At 38.0% G+C, this 18,817-nt stretch overlaps 1 protein-coding gene across 5 annotated transcripts; it reads right to left on the minus strand.

Moving 5' to 3' along the window:
• Positions 1-4,461: 4,461 nt before the first annotated feature.
• MTX3 (metaxin 3) lies at positions 4,462-18,601 on the minus strand. 5 transcript variants are annotated; one of them, XR_004680980.1, is made up of 10 exons: positions 18,504-18,601; positions 17,947-18,016; positions 17,493-17,569; positions 16,431-16,523; positions 15,689-15,871; positions 15,469-15,545; positions 14,814-14,971; positions 13,456-13,544; positions 10,601-10,799; positions 4,462-8,567 (listed from the first exon to the last, which is right to left on the minus strand). XR_004680980.1 is itself a non-coding variant. In XM_035014736.1 (9 exons), the coding sequence occupies exons 1-9, from the start codon at positions 18,582-18,584 to the stop codon at positions 10,689-10,691; spliced, it is 939 nt and encodes a 312-aa protein (XP_034870627.1). In that variant the 5' UTR covers positions 18,585-18,601; the 3' UTR covers positions 4,462-10,688. The 5 variants fall into 5 exon arrangements, 3 of the variants coding, with proteins under 3 accessions (XP_034870627.1, XP_034870629.1, XP_034870628.1); XR_004680979.1 differs by having other exon boundaries at positions 10,597-10,799; XM_035014736.1 differs by having other exon boundaries at positions 4,462-10,799.
• Between the last annotated feature and the right edge of the window lie 216 nt (positions 18,602-18,817).

The following is an 18,817-nucleotide window of genomic DNA, read 5'->3' on the forward strand; positions in this document are numbered from 1 at the left end:
CATTATTTACAAAAGCCAAATTATGGAAGCAACTCAAGTGTCCATTCATAAATGAATGGATAAAGAAGATATATATATATATCTAACAAAATATTACTCAGCCATTAAAAAAAATGAGATTCTTGCCATTTGCAACATGGACAGACCTAGAGGGTATACTGCTAAGTAAAATCTGTCAGAGAAAGACAAATACCATATGATTTCATTCACGTGGAATTTAAGAAACACAACAAATGAACAAAGAAAAAGAGAAACAAACCAAAACACAGACTCATAAATTCAGAGAACAGCTGGTGGCTGCCAGAGGGGTGGTGGGTGGGGGATGGGTGAAAGAGATAAAGGGGATTAAGAGTACACTTACACTTATGGTGATGAGCACCGAGTAACATGAGCATGGAGTAACATATAGAGTAGGAAAGTGGGTGATGGAAGGAATCAACACAGAAAGTACCAAATCATAGTATCGGGCACACAGTAGGCATTCAACAAACACTGGTTCCTGCTTCCCCACTCTCTTGTTCTCCTCTGGTACCACCCCCCAACCTCCTTTGAGATGACTAGTTTCCATGTTTGTCTCTCTTATGGTGTATCTGTATTTCTTCTTATTTGGCCCCACATGTCAGATTGGCTTGCATTACTACAGCCTGAATCATTTGATTTCCTGTCCATGTTCCTAACCTTTCCAGTTCCTTTTGTATCATTTCTCTGTCATTCCTGCTGTTTACGATACCTCTCAATTTAAAGCCATCTGCAAATCTCATCAACAAACCACTGACTCCTTCTCCCCCACAGTCACAGGACATGTTGAATAAAAACAAGACCTAACACCGATCTTCTTCCTTCCATTTGAGGCACCACCACTCTGGATTACTTAAAATTGTAACCATTTTAAAATACGATTACATTATTATTACACGTTACTCCCAGTCTAGGCAAATATGTGAACATCAGGATTAATCATTTTTTTAAATTTACTATTCACTGTATAAAAAATTTAATTATGAATCCCCTTAGTCATCTTCCCTAGCCTACTTAAAATATCCTTTTGCTTACAAAAAGAAAAAAAAATCAGTCAACTTTTCAAGGCTACTTACAGCTTTGAATATAGGTATTTAGTGTCCTTTAGCCATTTCAGTCTATAAAAAATTGTTTCTTCGTAGAGTTTTAAGAGTAAAATTTAAGTTCTTCCATTTTAATAGTAAGCTTCTGAGGAACCCACCAGTTTTCTCACTGCTGATTCACTGGATCTTGGCTTCAACTTTTCTCACTCTTTTTCCTGATATACTCGAAATGTTTTCAAATTCTATCTATTCTTCCTTCCTCAAAAACTTTTTGCGCTCCTTCTAGGTTCCAAGCGCTGTGCTAAGGTACAATAAAGAAAAGAGTCTTCATCCTCCAGGAGCTCTTAATCCAGGAAAGCACATGAAAGGAAATAACACTTGGGCAACTGCATGGTCTGGATGTGCAACATTATCCCATTTAGACCACATGGAAACCCCATCTTACAGCTAAGAAAACAGGGCTTCAGGGAAGTTCAATAATTTGCTTTTTATGCAGAGGATGAATAGACAACTCACAGGAGAAGTACAAATGGACTATAGACATATGGGGAAATACTCAACTTTACTAGTTATCAAAGAAATACATGTTAAATAGATAAACAGGTTATTTTTTACCTCTCACGTGGTGAAGGCAGAGAGAACCGTGGAAACCGGCGAGGTTGCAAGAATGCAGGTTCCCCTACCTGGGGTGGCACAGAAGATGAAGTGGTGCAGGCTTCCTGAGAAACAATTTGATAATATGTAACAAGGACCGTTAACAGAGGAATTTACCTTCACCTCCATCACCAGGGAATGAAATAAACAGTGCTCCATCCACACAATGAAATTGCACACAGCCTTTAAAAATTGTATAGAATATGGAATGACCTACAAGATTTTCTGACTATTAAATGAGAAAGCATATTACAGAATGGTACATACTATGGGATTACAATACATACAGGATTGTGTATGTGTGTGTATAGACAACAGAAGACTGAAAAAACAGATGCCAATATGTTAACACAGGTTATTCATAAGAGGTGGGGTTTTGGGGGTAGCCTTTAAATTTTAATAATTAAAAAACAAACAAACAAACTCGGGACGCCTGGGTAGCTCAGTAGGTTAAGCATCTGCCTTCGGCTCAGGTCATGATCTTAGGGTCCTAGGATCGAGCCCTGCATCGGGCTCCTTGCTCAGTGGGAAGCCTGCTTCTCCCTCTGCCTGCCGCTCCCCCTGCTTGTGCTCTCTCTCTGACAAATACATACTTAAAAAACAAAAACCCACATAAAACTGTTCATACGCTCAGATCCTGTTATTCCACTGCATTCCCATAAACGGCAACGCAGGCTAAGAATCAAATAACTTGCTCAAAATCACCAATTGGTATATTGTGTTAAGCTGGGCTTTCTAACTCTTAACATCCATTGTCTTTCTACATTCCCTCCAGCTTCATCCCCCAAGCCCCAGTGACATCATTTCTAGAGTTTCTTTCTCTTGGGTTCTTTTTCCTCCTCATTTCTGGTGGTTGCCAGAGGGGTGGTGGGTGGGGGATGGGTGAAAGAGATAAAGGGGATTAAGAGTACACCTACTATATCCCTTCACACTTTTTTCTAACCTTACTGACCTGTTTTAGCAGTAGTCACCCTGTGAATTGGCTGTTATATGTAATACAAACTAAATCATGTTCACTAAATGAAAAAGGCGATTTCCCCCCTCCTGGAGAAAACTGGGACACATATCAGAAGAGGCACAAGCTGAGAGTCTTCAGATAAGTCGGTTAGCTTTATGCATTTAACTTAAACTGAAATCTCTTTGGTCTTAACTGTGATATTTGGACAATGTCATACTTTCTTCTATACCAAAAGATTTCCTTTTTCAAAATGTGAATTAAAAGCACCACCTTCCCCGAAGTAGGATCTGAGGAACCAATCCTTCATTGTATTTATAAATGTTCAATTTCTCCTTTTGTTTTCACTTGCTTCCTCAAAAAGTAGGATAATTAGAATAGCCTCTGTCTCGCTGGGAAAAGAACAACTTTTGGAGCCTCAAGTTGCTTAGAAGTGTCTTCGATACTTCGATACTGTCTTCATGTCTTCACCACAGATGTCTCACGCAATCCGGGAGGCTGACCAATGTACCTGGAGAAATGAAGCATGGTTTCTCATTCTTTCTCCTGAAGCTCTTGTCTGACCAAGAAGGGACTAGTTTCTCCTTTCTCTACACCTAGGAACTTAATGACAAGATGCTTCTGAGTAAGACCAATCCTTATATTCCTCCCCAACGCCTTCCTTCTTGTTGTCATATGTGCGTGTCTCAAACATATTCTGCCACACTTAGTGATCTTACTGGTTCCCTTTTATCTCAGTGTTTCTCCTATGAAGATGCGCTTAGGAAAAGATCCCAACCTGGTGAAACTTTACCAGTTTTCCTACAGATAGCTGCTATTAGTGGCAAAGGAAAAAGAGAGCATGGTTTACGTCATAGCCTACCATCCACTGAAGGCCATCATACTAACAGTCCCCAAACAACCCTAGACCAAAGCCAAACCTCTGAGCTGAGCAATTAAGAAGCAAAATTTCTGGAGATCTTTGTTGTGTGGTTCTCAGCTTTAGAGCTCCAAATAGTTCTCGTTCCTCCATTATTCCACAGGAGCAACTCTTCTTTCCTGCTCTCTTGCAGAAAGCATTACTAACCACCTCAATGTACCCAGGAACCTTCCACCTAGAACCTAAAGTTCATATGCAGTTAAGATTTGTGTTCTTCGGGGATAGAAGTATCAACAATCATGTAGCCAGCTTTTCGTGTGAGAGAAATACTTACATAGCTGACACCTCTATTTGGAAGATTGACACATTTTACTATATGTAAGTTATACTCAATTAAAAAAAAATTAATTCTACTAACAAAGACACTCACCCCTCAGGGAAGCTGCCCTTACTTGACTAAAGTTCTAACAGGGTTCTCTATACCCATATATCCTACCCCATTTATAAAGGGAGGGGCAGCAAAGAAACCTGAATATCTTCCCCCTCACACGTACCCCAGCCCCTCACCAAAACTGCATTTTTCCTCAGTGTATGTCTTCCATTCAGTTACATGGAACATCACTGGACTGTATAGGTGGGCAAAAGGGAAAATTTAAGAGAAACTTATAGGGCCAAAGGGATGAGCTAAAATCGTGTGAGCTGAGTCATTTGCATACCGGTGGCTGAGCAAGCAGCCTCGAACCTGCCTCAGGATGGGGTAAAAAGAGCACAAGGGATCTCAACTCATCACAGAAAGAATAAACATTTTATAAAGAACAGCCTCCTACTGAGTTCACTCCCAGCACTGAATAACCACTTTCAACCACTCAAATATTCTTTCCAATGAAAATATTTACCTCAAGGAATAAATAACCTTAAATGAGAAATAAACATTCAGGCAATTTGAGATTTTTATTGTGAAAATAGCTATTTTGACATTATATCCAGTTTCTTATTTATCAGAATAAGTTCTTTACAACATTGATCATCATTACCACTTCCGGGTATTTATACATAATCTCTGAGTAAAATATATTCACACTAGGCATGACTAGAATATTTAAATAATGACCAACATTGCTTATTTTAAGATGTTTACTTTACAACAAAACTATAGTATTTGTATACCAGTACAGATGTTTAAAATATTTACCAAAGATAGGCTTGGTGGAACAAAACCAGTATGTGTACACAGGTATTTCTTAATCTTCTTTGCTGTCATTCTTCTAGAAAGCCAAAGTTACATTAGAAACACCTCAAATTTCCATTTCAAGCTGAACAGAAAAATGGAAACATGTTATTTCCTATCATACAAACTAAAACATCGCGTCAAAAGCGGAATAAAGCTCATCTTTATGCAATTAACATAAAAGCCTGGGTACAGCCTTCCTTCTCTGAGAGACACCAGCACTGCAAGAGAAGCAGCCTGCAGTCCAAAGAACGAGTGGTCAGCACAACCCTCTCTATAGTGCATGACTTGCTGAGGACTGATGCAAACTCTAGCAAGTCATTTTTCTTGATTTCCAAGAATCTGGGATACGTAAAGTAAACGATGAAAAGGCATTTCTCTGAATCTGCACGAGGAAAACTAAAGAATCTGAACAAAGATCCAACTGCTCTTCACATGGCTGGATGTTCACCATTACACAACTCAAGGCCAAAGGCAAGCTTTCTATCAAATATACATCCAAAGTGTGAAGCTCCAAATATGCCACCGTACACACCGCAGAGAAGAGACAAAGGGCATTCTTACACCTGATTAGGGATCCAGTTTCATACTTTGAAATGAAATCAAATACACATAGTCCCCTGAAATTTGGAGGTCTAGTCATGTTTAAATTTTTTAGGATATAGAAACCACTAGAATTTAATGAAAACCGTAAACCCTCATCCGAGAAAATCTACACACAAACATACAATCCTTGTTTAGAACATGGCTTCAGTACTAGAATAGAACTTGAAAATATTAAATTTCTTTTGCTTTGTCACTGAAGCAACTGTAAACTTTCTACAACAGTGTGTGTCTATACACACATATATATGTATGTATATTTATACATGTATAAAATAAGCAGCTTATATGTGACTTTAATCCCCTCACCTTTCTGGCCCTTTTAAAGCACAGCCAAAAATGATTTGCAAATTTGTTCTGGAATTCCAAGTTGGCTCCCTCTGTCTCGGAGACGCCTAAAAGCTGCTGAGTTCTCTGTACGGCTGTTCCAAGCCAGCTGGGATTCTAGGGCGAGGGGCTGGGGACTGGGACTGACCAGGGGCCTCACATGTGCCCGAATAACCAAACTGTTTAAACCCACGCACCGCCCCCACTGCATGGTACAAGGAAGTCCTAACCCATCGTCCCATTTTTTTATCACCACCCACTAGAGGGGCACCTGACAACAGCAAACCTTTGTGAAATTAGCACCAACAAGCAAAAACACTCCAGGGCAGCATTTCCCTAAGTATATTCCTCAGAATACAAATCCCAGAAGATACCTACTTTAAAAAAAGAACAAAAACAAAAAAACCCCGAAACCAAATACAATAAATCAGGGAAATAGCGTCTACAATACAGGCCCTTCTCGGAGACTGAAACCACACAAAGGTTCAGAAAAGCCTATAGTAATTTAACTGAGCATTTCCCAAACTTATTTGGCCATAGAACCCTCTATTCACATAATAACAATATAATTGCCAAACACACCTCCTTTCCAAGGAACTGAAAGATGGTTTTTAAAAAATCTTACAGTATAATTTCAAATTAATACAATCAGGATACAAAAAGACTTGTTTTCCTGTCATTTTTTTTTTAAAGAAACTACTTTGTTTTGCTAAGAATATTCTTTTATCATAACATTCCCCCAGCTCAAAGTGACCCTTTCTTATATCATTATTCAAGAATGTTAATTCTCATTAGCAATCATGGGCCTCCTCATCTGGAACAAATAATTTCTGTATGCTTTTTGATTCTGAGAATACCTCTCCACCTCAATCGCAGTGGTTTTAAGTCTAGGGCTGGTAACCTGGGCTTCTAGCAAACACAACATCCCAACAAGATTTTGGGCTTCCTAGTAAACCCTAACTATATCCCAACAGGGGCTAAAATATTTTGCAAACCCTTAAAAAAACCCAAAACTTCATCTTTACTCTCTGTGAAAATCAGCCCTTTGAAGCTCTAATGACACTTCAGTTAAATCTTTGAGGGTAACAGCATTACAAACCTTTAGTTCATGTAATTAACAACAAATTTCTTAATAATCTATTTAAGAAATACGAAAACATTGAAGAGCAAATGTAAATTCCACAGAGCTGGACAAGAAAAAAAAAGGCAAAAGATAATTCTTAATGCCAACAACATATACAAAAGACCATAATCAAAACCCAAATTATACTCAGTGGCTCTGCTCAGGATTTCAATTATATAAATAACCAAACCAAGACAAAGTCAATTACTAAATCCCTATGAGCTTAGAACAAAAAACAGATACATGCTGCACTTTCTTCATTAAAGCGCAGTCCTAGCGTACGTCTTGACACACTGTATAGAGAGAACACGGCAAAGCAAAGCACTACCACCACATGAAGACACAGAAGAACTTTTTTAAATGTATTTTATCCTAAAAAGTAAACCCAGGTACCATAGGAAGAAGATACTACTACAAATATAAAATCATAGGATATTTTATAGGGAAATGGAGTTCTTGGTTTTAGGTTGTTGTTTTTTCTTTTCTGGTAAGGCAAAACAAATCTTTAGATAATCATTCATTACAAACCTGAGGTGTTCTTTAACCTTAAGGAAGTAAATTATATTTAATTTATATTATGTATTTGGAATTGAATACTAAATACTATGTTTAAATCATTAGATTTAAATCATAGTTTATGTAGATAATGATAAATTTATTTTTTAAAACCCTTTTATTTTGAAATATAGACTCATAAGAAGTTCCAAAAATAATACAGAGACTGTATATCCATCACTCAGCTTCTTGTCTTTAAGTATTTATACTTTGGTTTTAAAGGGTTAACACTTTTGACAGTTTATGGAAAACTGTCAAAAAATCTAATAGGCCTGATGAATGTATGTTCTTGGAAGAGGCTCTAGGAAAACATACTGCTGACTTCAAAAACCACTTTTATCACATGAAGGCACCTTAAAAAATTGGTTTTCTGAGATTCTATCACTGTTACCAATTTCTGCCTCTTTTGAAAATTGTAACTTAGCTGTGATTGAAATAAGCTCCCTTATTCTTTCATGTTAAAATCTAGCAATATTAAAGGAATAGAAATTGCAAATGCAAATCAAAATGCTTTGGATTTATTGTAAAAATCTTGAATTCTCTAGTACCCCCAAAATAATACAAACATACCTAAGGTGAAATTTGTCAGTGCCAATCTTTGTAGGGGAAAAAACCACTGTGAAGGAATGACTCTTCTCAATGCTCTTTACAGCGTCTTTAGTGTTCAAAGAAATGGTCAGTCTTATGGATGACTGATGGCAGTTTGTTGATGGAGGATCTTTATCTTATGGGAATTATCTGACCGATTTTCTAATCTTATACTAGCAACAAACATAAACACAAACATAGTCCCTTTGGTCATATTCCACCATCACGTCCTAAAGAAAGTAGCTCACAGTATTTTGTTAAACACTGTGGACCATTTAGCTCAGAAACTCAAACTTTACCCAAAGCATATCCTGACAGGCTGATCACAAGCTCACTGCCCAATCTGGAAAGTTGTTCCTTTCTAAGAGCTTCCTAGCTGTGTGTCTCATCCCTGGAGTGCTTTATGCTCAGTTATAATTTCCTGGCATCTTGTTGGCTTATCCCAAAAATGCTCAACTAAGTAGCCCAACGTATAAACACTCACTTACCTAAATCACATTTTGCGTCTTAGGAAAGGTAGTCTGGAAACATCCTAGCCTATGTAGTGCAAGGCTAAAGGTAATTCAAAGCAGGAATGACCAAAAGGAAGTAAATCATATTTACAGCTGTCTTTTCTATAAAAAATGACAAATATGTTATTCTAAAATGCTATCTTTTGATTAAACTTTCAACACGTGAAACATTGCAGTACGCTTATTGGCTGAATTCTGTGTCATAAGAACACGATCTCTACATTCTTATAAAAATTTAAACACATTTTCCTTAGCATGGATATTAGTAGTTTTACTGACAGAAAACTTTACATAAGCCAGTATTATTTTTGTGCCCATGGAGAAACCTGGGAGTTAAATTTACCGTTTGATTTTAGAATCCGTTAGGGTTGGTATAGCTCCTTCTCCCCCATTTTTTATTTTTCCCAAAACTAATTTTAATTGTCCTGTTTTATTTATGTTTGACAATTTTAAGCCACTTCAAATGCTTCTTGGAAGGCTTAATATAAATCATAATTGAAAATGACCAACCCTAACTAAAGCATAAACAGATGTCTGATTAATGTGTTAACCACCCTTTTCCAATATATATCAATCCCAGAGGACGATAAAGTCCTATGGTCATGATTTTCAGTATAGAATATTCATACAGATTTTGGATTGCTGGAATCTAATAGAATATTAATACAAAACACACAAACCCATTGCAGACATAATGTGAAACTCATTAGTTACTTTCCCTAAATACATCCAAACAGATGAACAAGATTTTGAAGACTACCTGGTTTCTCATTTAATTAAAACTTCCAAGAAAAAATATTTACAATGGCTTAAAGACTCTTGCATCCACAGCTACCTAAATACAGAACAAATTGGGAGGATTTAGGTCAAACACATCTGAGCTCCACTGAGCTCAAATTAGGTGAGTCTCTTGACTACAAAGCTGTTTTCTTAACATGGGGGTTTCTGCATGACGTGATAAGATTTGCTGAGCACCATAGTAATCTTTTGAGACACTAATCAAAAACATGATCCTATATTTTAAAAACCCCAGAAGTGGTTTTAGGACAACAGAAGCACCTCAGCCACTAAAATTAGAGAGATTCTGTTATAAGTAAAATCACCTGCACAGCAAATCCTTTAACAGGTCGGCAACCAATAAATAGAAAATATTCTTTAAAAACTACTGCTATTTCCGAATATCCCATTAGATCCTTAAACTGTAGTTAAACTATATGGAAAATAATAAGTTGCCATAAAGCTTTTGACTATGTGACAGTCTTCTTAAGAAAGAACACTGGTCCAAGCATGGTGAACTTGGTCCAGGCACACAGCAGGTCTTTCTACTACCGAAGCCGAGCAGTGTCTGACAATTGGGCAAATTGCAATAAGACTTTACAGCCTGACATAATAAATGATGACCAACACACTCAGTTCTCCTGAAATTAATCCAAGAAAGAGAGGACCAGAGTTAAAAATGTACTACAAATACATAGGTCTAAAGCTGCCATTGGTCTGATAAACTAAAAGAGTCCTTGCTAGCCTTATATTGAACACATCAGCAAATACCAATGTTCTAGTGAAGTGCATATAGTCAGATGAATATTGTATGTAACCACCTTTGATACATATATATATCTCAGACATATATATATAGTACTGATCCCCCAAAAGATTACACTTCTGAGAGCATAATTAAGCACATTCCTCGTTGCTGTTTAAATACAGGCTTTTCTACTGAAGTAAATAGAATACTAGAATATTACATTTTTCCTAATGTCTAAAATTGGCGTCAAATTTCTAAACAGAAGAAAAAAGCCTCAAAGAGCCACATATTAGATATTCAAACTGTTCTAAGAAAACTAAATTAATAAATTAACTTGAATAAATAGGAGTGCACATTCAGAACAGAATTGTAGCTTTTGGTCAGCAACATGTGAACTAAAGGCAAAAATCTGCCAAGATTAAGGCAGGGTTTTTTTTGTTTTTTTTTTTGTTTTAAATATACAGTACAGTGTGGTTTTTTACCCCCAAGTTCATTTAGCATTCACTCTGATGTTATCTAAAGTGCATTGCCAAGCTAAAATACAAGCTTCCTAATTAAGAGAAACTAGATGTCATAGAAAGTTTCTTTTTAGAGCCTTCCTTATACCTACTAATGGCGTTTTCTTTTTGCCTTCACACATGTCGTGTAAGAGATGACTGCAACAATCATATGACTTTGGACACAAAGCGTGATGAGTGTCAGGGTGATAGCCGTTGTAAGGAATTACTTTCTTCTTCTGCTGGAGTCAATTTAAGTGTCGGCAGTTTCCGGGGAGGAAGTTGAGGGCTTTGGCGAAGATTGTCATCCATCTGTGGAATGTACAAAAGGTACATCTGACTAATGGCTGTGGCACCACTTATGTGGACGGTGGTCTCCCCGTCCAAACTACAGCCTAGAAGAGTACAGAACCCTATGGTTCCAGGACTGCTTGAGAAACCATTTTCTTACAAATAATCTCTCGGGAACGCGAAATGTTGTACCTCAAATACCAGCTAACTCGGTATATGTATAAAAGCAATATTGCTCATCTTTGATGCCTTCACAAATTATAGTAATTCCATACAATGAATATTCTACTGAACTCAACCAGATCACAACTTGATTTAAGAGGTCTTCCAATAGTAAGTGTAAAAGCAATACTTCTGACACACCGAGCTCCCCAGTGTAGAAATTATGTTTATGTACAATATTTCTTTTGATCTTCCCAACACGATTGTGAAGGCAAAATGGAAGATGATCACTCCCTATTTTGCATATTAGCAAAACGGAGCTCAGAAAGGTTAAGAAATTTGCATTAGGTTGCAAAGCTAGTATCATGAGTTGAAATTAGAGCCCAGGTCTTCTTATTCCAATACTATTGTTCTTTCAATTAGACCTCAGTGCCTCAGTGAAAATGACCTTCACTCCGCTCAGGAGGACATTAGCATCCCTGGAAACACTAGGAGAGGGATTATTTAGAACCCGAGTCAGACCTTAGGAAGCTACCTTTAAGCAGGGGGCCCACAAAGAGAGTGCAAGGTTCATAGCCTGGTGTTGAGCTCTCGGTCAGCTCAACTTCAGGAGACTTGAAAGCAGCCACCACCAAGGACACCAAACCAACAGCATATAGCATCTGATTACCCACTTTAAAAGTAGGCTTTTCTAGAGTTTTGAGCATGCGCAGAGCAAAACTCTCTCTTATCTTCTCCACATACTCTTATATAGCACAGAGGAAATGTCTCAGCAGAGATACATGCAACTTACAGGAAAGCAAAGGGAATAAAAGATTAACTTTTAATTTTCCAATGGAAAAAAGTATTCCCAGCGAACGACTTGAATCAGTTGTGTTGTCATGCTTTTTTCTTGCAAGAACTAAGCTCCTCAAATATTACTCTTTCTTTTTTTAAGCTCTAGATTTTCTGTCCAAATGGTGAACTGTAGTAGCCAATAGCATTTGTTGCTCTAACATCTTATAGCCAACAGTGAACCATACTGAAGAGCAGATATGAAACAGGGGTGGAAAGGAGAGTGCCCGGTTTAGAGTTAGGGAACTTTCGTATATTGATGATGACCCAAGGTGGAAGTGTACAAAGTGGTCACAGGGCGTCTTGGGTGCGCTTTCTGCACAGGCAGGTATCTCGTGGTTCCCTCTACATGGCTGTCATGAATTTGCCACATAGAGAAAATGAAAACTCTACTGGATGGCCCTCATCTAGCAGTTAAGTGTCTAAAACAATCCGAATAATCTTTCCACTACCTACACTTAACACTCAATATATTTCCTCTCAAGGGATTGACTGAGTTGGGCTAAGAAGATAAACTTGGCGTGCAGTCAGCCCACCTAAACTTCAGTACTGGTCTTTTACAGCTTTACTGCTCGGTCCTACTCACTTCTCATGTTCTAACAATACATGAAATACTATAACAAGGAACAGAACGGACATTACAGAGAGTGGCAGAGGTTTCTAGCTACTAGTACTACTAGTGCTGGATTCAGAATTCCATGTATTTCCTTCATTTGCAGCTGACTATCTGCAGAGCCCATGCTGGAATCCAGTCTCCAGGGTTCCAATCCCCTCTCTGCCCCTAAGCCCCCTGAACGACCCTGGGTAGGGGACGTACACTACTCTTGAAGCTTCAGTGTCCTCACCTGTCAAACAGGGCTGATAGAGTAGCTGTGCACCAGGCTATTGTGAGGATCCAATGAGACAACTCATAAAGCTCACACAACACGGTGCCAGTTACTGAGACCTCGGAAACTGCGAACCAGTATTATTAGGCGACAGTGCCTCATTAGTTAGTGAAAGAATGAAGTATCATTCACTGGTATAAGAAAAAAAGCAAGTTTATCAGACACTTGGGGGAAAAATGCCTAACTCTCTTGTATTTTTTCAATTAGAATCACCTTGAAAATTTCCATTACTGGCTATCTCCCCTACCTACTTCCTCAATCTCTCTCTCTCATCAAATAAGCAACCCCAAAGTGGCAAAATAACCCCACTGATGAAAAACCATAGGCAACATTTAGAACAGAGAAGGTAAGGAAGGAGAAAAAATAACACAGTTTAAGTAGAAGAAAGAAAAAGACATCATAGTGCTAATAAGAAAGGACAAGCACAAGTGCTATGATCTCAAGACACGTTACCCTTCCGAGACAGAAACAGACAAGCAAGAAGTGTTCCGATTTTGTCTTCTTTTTTTCAGGCCAGACTTTTGAGTCTCCTAATTTGAAAAATTACTAATTATGTGGTAAAAGTAAACGCAATACCACTATCAAAGTAATCAGGCCACTACTGGCTTTGAAACACTATATTATGTACAACTTTAATAAATGTATATTTGAGCAGCTTAATGAAAAAATAAGCTCTTAAAAAAGGCTAAGAGGGTAAAGTTAATGCATATTAACTTTATAATTAAAGGTATAATATTAATTTCAGAAAGGAAAATACTAAACTACTATAAAATAATGATTGAAATAAACTTGACCTTTTCAATCAAGTTGGATTCCTTATTTACAAGTTGTGTGAGTTTCTGCAGATTTGCGTCTACCGTTTCTTGTCCAGCAGGAGAGATGCCTAAGAAGCCAGGACAGAAATCAGAAAGACAGAAAATTTTGAAAGTCTTTAAAGCTGTTTAGACTGAAAGAATTTTGAGTCTATCCACCCTCCCAAGTACGCCGCCCACCAAAAATAAATAAATAAAACCAGGCAAAGTGAAAAACCATTATCGGTTCAAAGGCAAAGTTAAGAGGGATAGTAATGCTCCAAAACCAAACCCTAAACCAAAAGACTAAATTTGTTTATTAAGCAGACAGCCAAGTGTTACACAGTTGGCCAAAGTAATTAGTAAAAGAGCACAGCAGTCCTCATTTCCTTCTCCAATTTGAGTTGTTCCTTCTCCCCACTCATATCAAATAAGCCCTTAGTCACAACGACTGGGATAGCTTTCTAAGGCAGCGACTCCCAAACAGCTATCAACCAGGCATCCACAGTATTTGGAGGGACTTAAAAAATACAGATTCCTGGGCTCCATCCCTATGAGATTCTAATTCAGTAAATTGGACAGCGGAGCCAAGATTCTGTATTCGTCCTCTAGCCAGGTTTGCTAATCACTGTTCCAGAGTAACAAGGCTGCAAGTTACTTAGTTTCATGACTCTCAAACTGCTAACCCCTCTTTCTCTAAAACACATAATCCACCCTGAAAAATAAACTGTCCCTAAACCAGTTATCCTTGTAACTTCTGTTCCTTAAAAGGACAATTTCTGCCAACTCTCCCAATACAGCTTTCGTATCCCGATCGCTTAAGCACAAGGCCCCACACTCCCAAGGAATCATATCCTAAGTAACGGGTACCCTCTATTTACAATACCTCCAGTCTGATGCAATCAGTTTTCAAGTAGTGGAATCATGGGAGTGTACCTCACCCAAATCAATCTGCTGCTGATTTCTGTTCATGCAGGAAAATGCTAGAAGCAACATTTAAAATAATTGCCCATTTGCATTAGGATAAATGCTATCTTTCAACAGGGACTCAATAAATACCTGTGGTTAACTTTTAGAAGAAAATGATCCACTTTAAAGGGGCAATATTTAAAGAAGAACAAGAGGAAAGAAACGTATAAAATCTAGAAGAATAGACAAAAGGCAAATATCTATTTCTCTGTTTAAAGTAGAACACATGGGAATAAATTTGGAGAAATGCAACTGTTTCAAGTGCTATAATTCAACATTTAAAGATAATACACAAATTTATTCAGTAAGTCATTAATTTTGCTTACACGTCCGTAGGAGGATATGCAGATATTCTATGCAAACACAGATTAGCTGAAGAGAAGTCAGCTTACCTCCAAGACTAAGCCTAAAATAACTGTTCAGGATGTCATCACAAAAGCGGCACAGGTTGGAGAGCTGTTTCAAATGTTCTTGTAACTGAACTTTAGGAAAGCGTACTTTATAAAGAGGTGCGAGGAAACCAAACACATATGCATCCAAGGTAGATGGCCTAAAAATAAATTAAGGATTTTTTAAAAACACATAAGAAAATATTAACTTGGGATCATGTTAAAAATATTTTTTCTCAAATACATTTGCCAATTCTGGAGTATATGATATAGCCTTTTAAAAGGTTTACTACACACTTTAGCTTATAAAAATGATGTAATGAAGGTTTTATTCAGTAGTTTTTTTTTATATTCTAACCATTTATTTTATTTAGAAGAAAAGTTATACATTAAAGATGCATTTTTACTCACAAGTGTTACATACAGATAGGAGACAGGGTGGGAATAGCCTTAGATATTTTAAATTCACACAGACAGCATACTGAGTCAATGTTTGATTACCATGGACAGAAAAAGTTTACTAGAGTAATCCATTAAATCTTTTTTTTTTTAAGTAAAAAACTCATAAAAGGGGGGGCAAGAGGACTTGCTTTCGGTTACTGTTCATTGACTATATGCATACAAAACATCAAAATGATTTGTCAGGGAATGCACTCACGTATCTCCAAAGAAAAACTGAGATGTTCCCAATCTGTTTGACAGAAGATTTAGGCACTCCTTGGCATCTCCGTATATCTAATAAGGATGAAATTACAACTCAAAAGTAGGAAGGATGCTCTAGAACTCCTTTTAGGCAGGCATTTAGGTATGTTCATCTCTACTGTCTCTCTTGTCCCTCCTCTGGAGGGCCCTTGCTTTGAAAGTAATCCCAACCATACCTGAGCTTCCACTTCTCGGAGGTGGTAAAGGGGAGGCTCTCCTCTGGTCAGAAGAATTCTATTTAGTGCTCCCTTAGATATCCTTCCAGGCAGGATCAAACTCAAGGGAAAAGGAATTCGTGAAGCAAACCATGGCTTTGTCACACTAAAGTAATTGTCACTCTCAACCCAGAATGTGTGAAGCTGCAAAACAAACAAAAACAACTAAAATCCAAACCAAACCAAACAAAAACAAACAAACAAAAAACCCAAAATCAAACCCACTACAAGCATGTTCTTTTATTAAAAGAAAGGTCATCCAATCAATGTGAAAGTTTTTTTATCAATATCTTTGTATAAAGTGGCTTCATACAACTTTCCCAATTAGAATGACTGAAGAATAAAACAAGATTTTAAATACATGAATTTGCTGATTGCTATATCCCAGGCACCCAAAACAAGGCCTGGCACATATGCACTCAATAAATATTTATCGAATGAATGAATTAGAGTTAGCTAAATTCTATACATGGGAGCAACAAACTCCATCTTCCATAAATAATTTTTATTTCCAAAATGACATTATCTTTCACTTCATTGTTTCATGTCTTAGTTGAATGTCTAACAATCCAGTTTCACAGTAACATAAAAGAATCAAGATTAATACATAAATGAAATTTCCTCTCTTAAGCCTTTTTCATTATGTTCCTTCTAAACAGACTGAAGTATATTTTTTGTAGGTCACTACAATGCCAATGCTCACCACTGCAGGAAGAAGCTTCTCTTCGATGAGAGCAATGTAAGCCAGTGTATCTGCCCCCTGTTTTGCTGAGAGTTCATAATCAGCATTATATTTCTATTAAAAAAATATAAAACCAAGAAACTTGAGAAGTCAAGGGCATCCCAAAACAGTCAGGCTAAATAAATTAAGATTCCTATTCTTCCTCAAAAATGGCAAATATGATATTAAAAAGCAGAATGATACATACAAATTCAGTGACAAATGCTGCTTAATGCAAATAAAGCTCTTAGCACATCACACACACAGTAAGGTCAATAAATATTGTGCTTTTTTTGTTAATTGCTATTATTCAGTGATTGTTTATGAGCTAGTTTAGTTTAGTGCATGGCATATAGTACAAACTTAATAAATAGAAGTTACTATTTTTAACAATAAGGAAGAAGTTCTAATTGGTTGCATTTTTCCCCATAAGAAAGAAAAACCCCCAATTTAAAACAGTTCTAAATTTTGTTGACAGAGGACTTATTTTTTTAAGAAAAGTATTGCCAAAACCAATTATAACTTTGGTATTTATAGAAGTCTTTACATGTTTAAATATTCTGGATACATTATACAAATCTTTACATGCTCACACATTTTAGATACATTACTTCATGAAACATTTAATTGCAACTCTCCAGTTAAGTGTTCTTTAAAAATAAATAGTTGCTAGTTGGTGGGAACTCAGATGTCATCTGCAGCACAAAGTGTGTAGCAGCTTTGTGACTAAGTTGATAATCATAACAATAAGCATAAGAGTGAAGATGGCTTCGTTGAATCTGCTTATGTCTAAACTTCAATCAAATCCAAAAAAATACATGAAAGTATAAATTGGGTATACCTCACTATATGACTTTCAAATCACAATACAACTCATGAGTCAGAGCAGCAATTCTCAAGTCTAGTTTTATATCAAACCTAAGGTATCTCCAATTATCTGATTTGGTTTAAAAAAAAGAATTAAAAAAAAAAACTTTACAATGTTTTTGTTTCTGTTGTTTTTAAGTAACATGCAGGGAACATGTTAAAAAAGGAACCACCCACCTGTTTTCTTAAAAAGTTTAGTATTTTTGCAGGCTGAGAAACGATGTTGTCTTCCGTTGTCAAAATTGGTACATCTCCTATAATCAAAAACAGTTTACATACTAGGAAACGTTTCTATTTCCTCTGAAGAGATTCCGACCCCCTAAAAACTATACTAATTACACATTTGGAGGGGGAAAATGAGTTAAGCTCATCTTAGTTTTTTGCAATTTCACAAAGCAGTTCTGGAGAACATTGTCATTTCTCGTAATTTCCATCGATCTGGCTTGTATTTTAAAGTATTACTCAGAATGATCAAACCGTAAGCAACATACAGCCAAGGTCATGGTAAGAAGAAACTAAAATCCCAAGGTACTCTATGGCTATATGCCTCACAGCTTTAAATTCGGGGGGGGGGGGGGGGGGGGTCACTTAAAAAAAGAGCAGAAAGGTGTATTAAATGTTTACACTGTACCTCTTGAACCTCTCCAGGTTTTATCTATGACATTGACTTTCAAGGGTGCACCAGAAAATTTGGCGTAAGCCTGAAACAAAGTTTGCAATAAAACATTTAGACTGAGTACGTACTGCAAATCTGCAGAGCAGCTTTACTTTACAGCCTGGTCCCCCTAAAGCAAAAATGCCTGACACGCGGGCTGTGTCCCCCTCCGGCTGTCTAGCCGAGGACCCGCGCGCCAGCCACCCATCTTTCGGGGACTTTGTTTTTCCCAAAGGTCGGGGGGATGCAGAGCGGGGCGCGCGCGCACCCAGCTTTGGCTTCTCATTCCACCGCCCAAAAAGCTCTGCAAGGCTGAGAAGACTCGGAGCCCAGCCGAGGCCTGGCGGGGTCACAGGCCAGGCTGTGACTCCAGGAGAAGGAACCCAGGGCGGTGCAGCGAGAAGCGCCCCGGCCACTCTGGGCCCTGCAGCGCCGCAGGGAACCGCGGCGAGCGGCGGAGACCAGGCCCAGCCAGCCTCGCGCCTCTGGCCCCGCCCATCTTTTCTGCGCCCTGGCCCGCGAGGCGGCCTCACCATCACCACCAGGGACTCGCTGTGCACCGATGGGAGCCCCCAGCCACCTCCCCAGCAACTGAGTTCCAAGGGGGCCGCCATCTTGCCGGGGCCGACCTTTGCTACATCGGAAGTACTTATCTGCCCAATTTCCGGCACGTTGCAACACGGGGCGGGGCGAAGGGGAGGGAAGAGTGCCTTTGGACTGTGAAGAGATGTGGCAAGCATCGGTGGAGGGGTTAAAAGCCACTTACCTTGGCTAATTGAATTTAATTTTAAAAAATAATAAAATAAAATAAAAAGCCCACTGAGAATCAGCCTGGCCTAATCGTTAA

This window comes from Mirounga leonina, unplaced genomic scaffold (genome assembly GCF_011800145.1).
Source record: "Mirounga leonina isolate KUSES-001 unplaced genomic scaffold, KU_Mleo_1.0 Mir_168, whole genome shotgun sequence".
Lineage (NCBI taxonomy): Eukaryota > Metazoa > Chordata > Mammalia > Carnivora > Phocidae > Mirounga > Mirounga leonina.

Bases quoted from the DNA above. Each gene is read 5' to 3' on its own strand.
- MTX3 (XM_035014736.1), bottom strand. From the start codon at position 18,584: ATGGCGGCCCCCTTGGAACTCAGTTGCTGGGGAGGTGGCTGGGGGCTC. The intron at 17,570-17,946 runs GTACAGTGTAAA...TTTTGATTATAG, and splicing joins AACCTGGAGAGGTTCAAGAG to GAGATGTACCAATTTTGACA. The intron at 13,545-14,813 runs GTAAGCTGACTT...CTGGCTTCTTAG, and splicing joins TTTTAGGCTTAGTCTTGGAG to GCATCTCTCCTGCTGGACAA.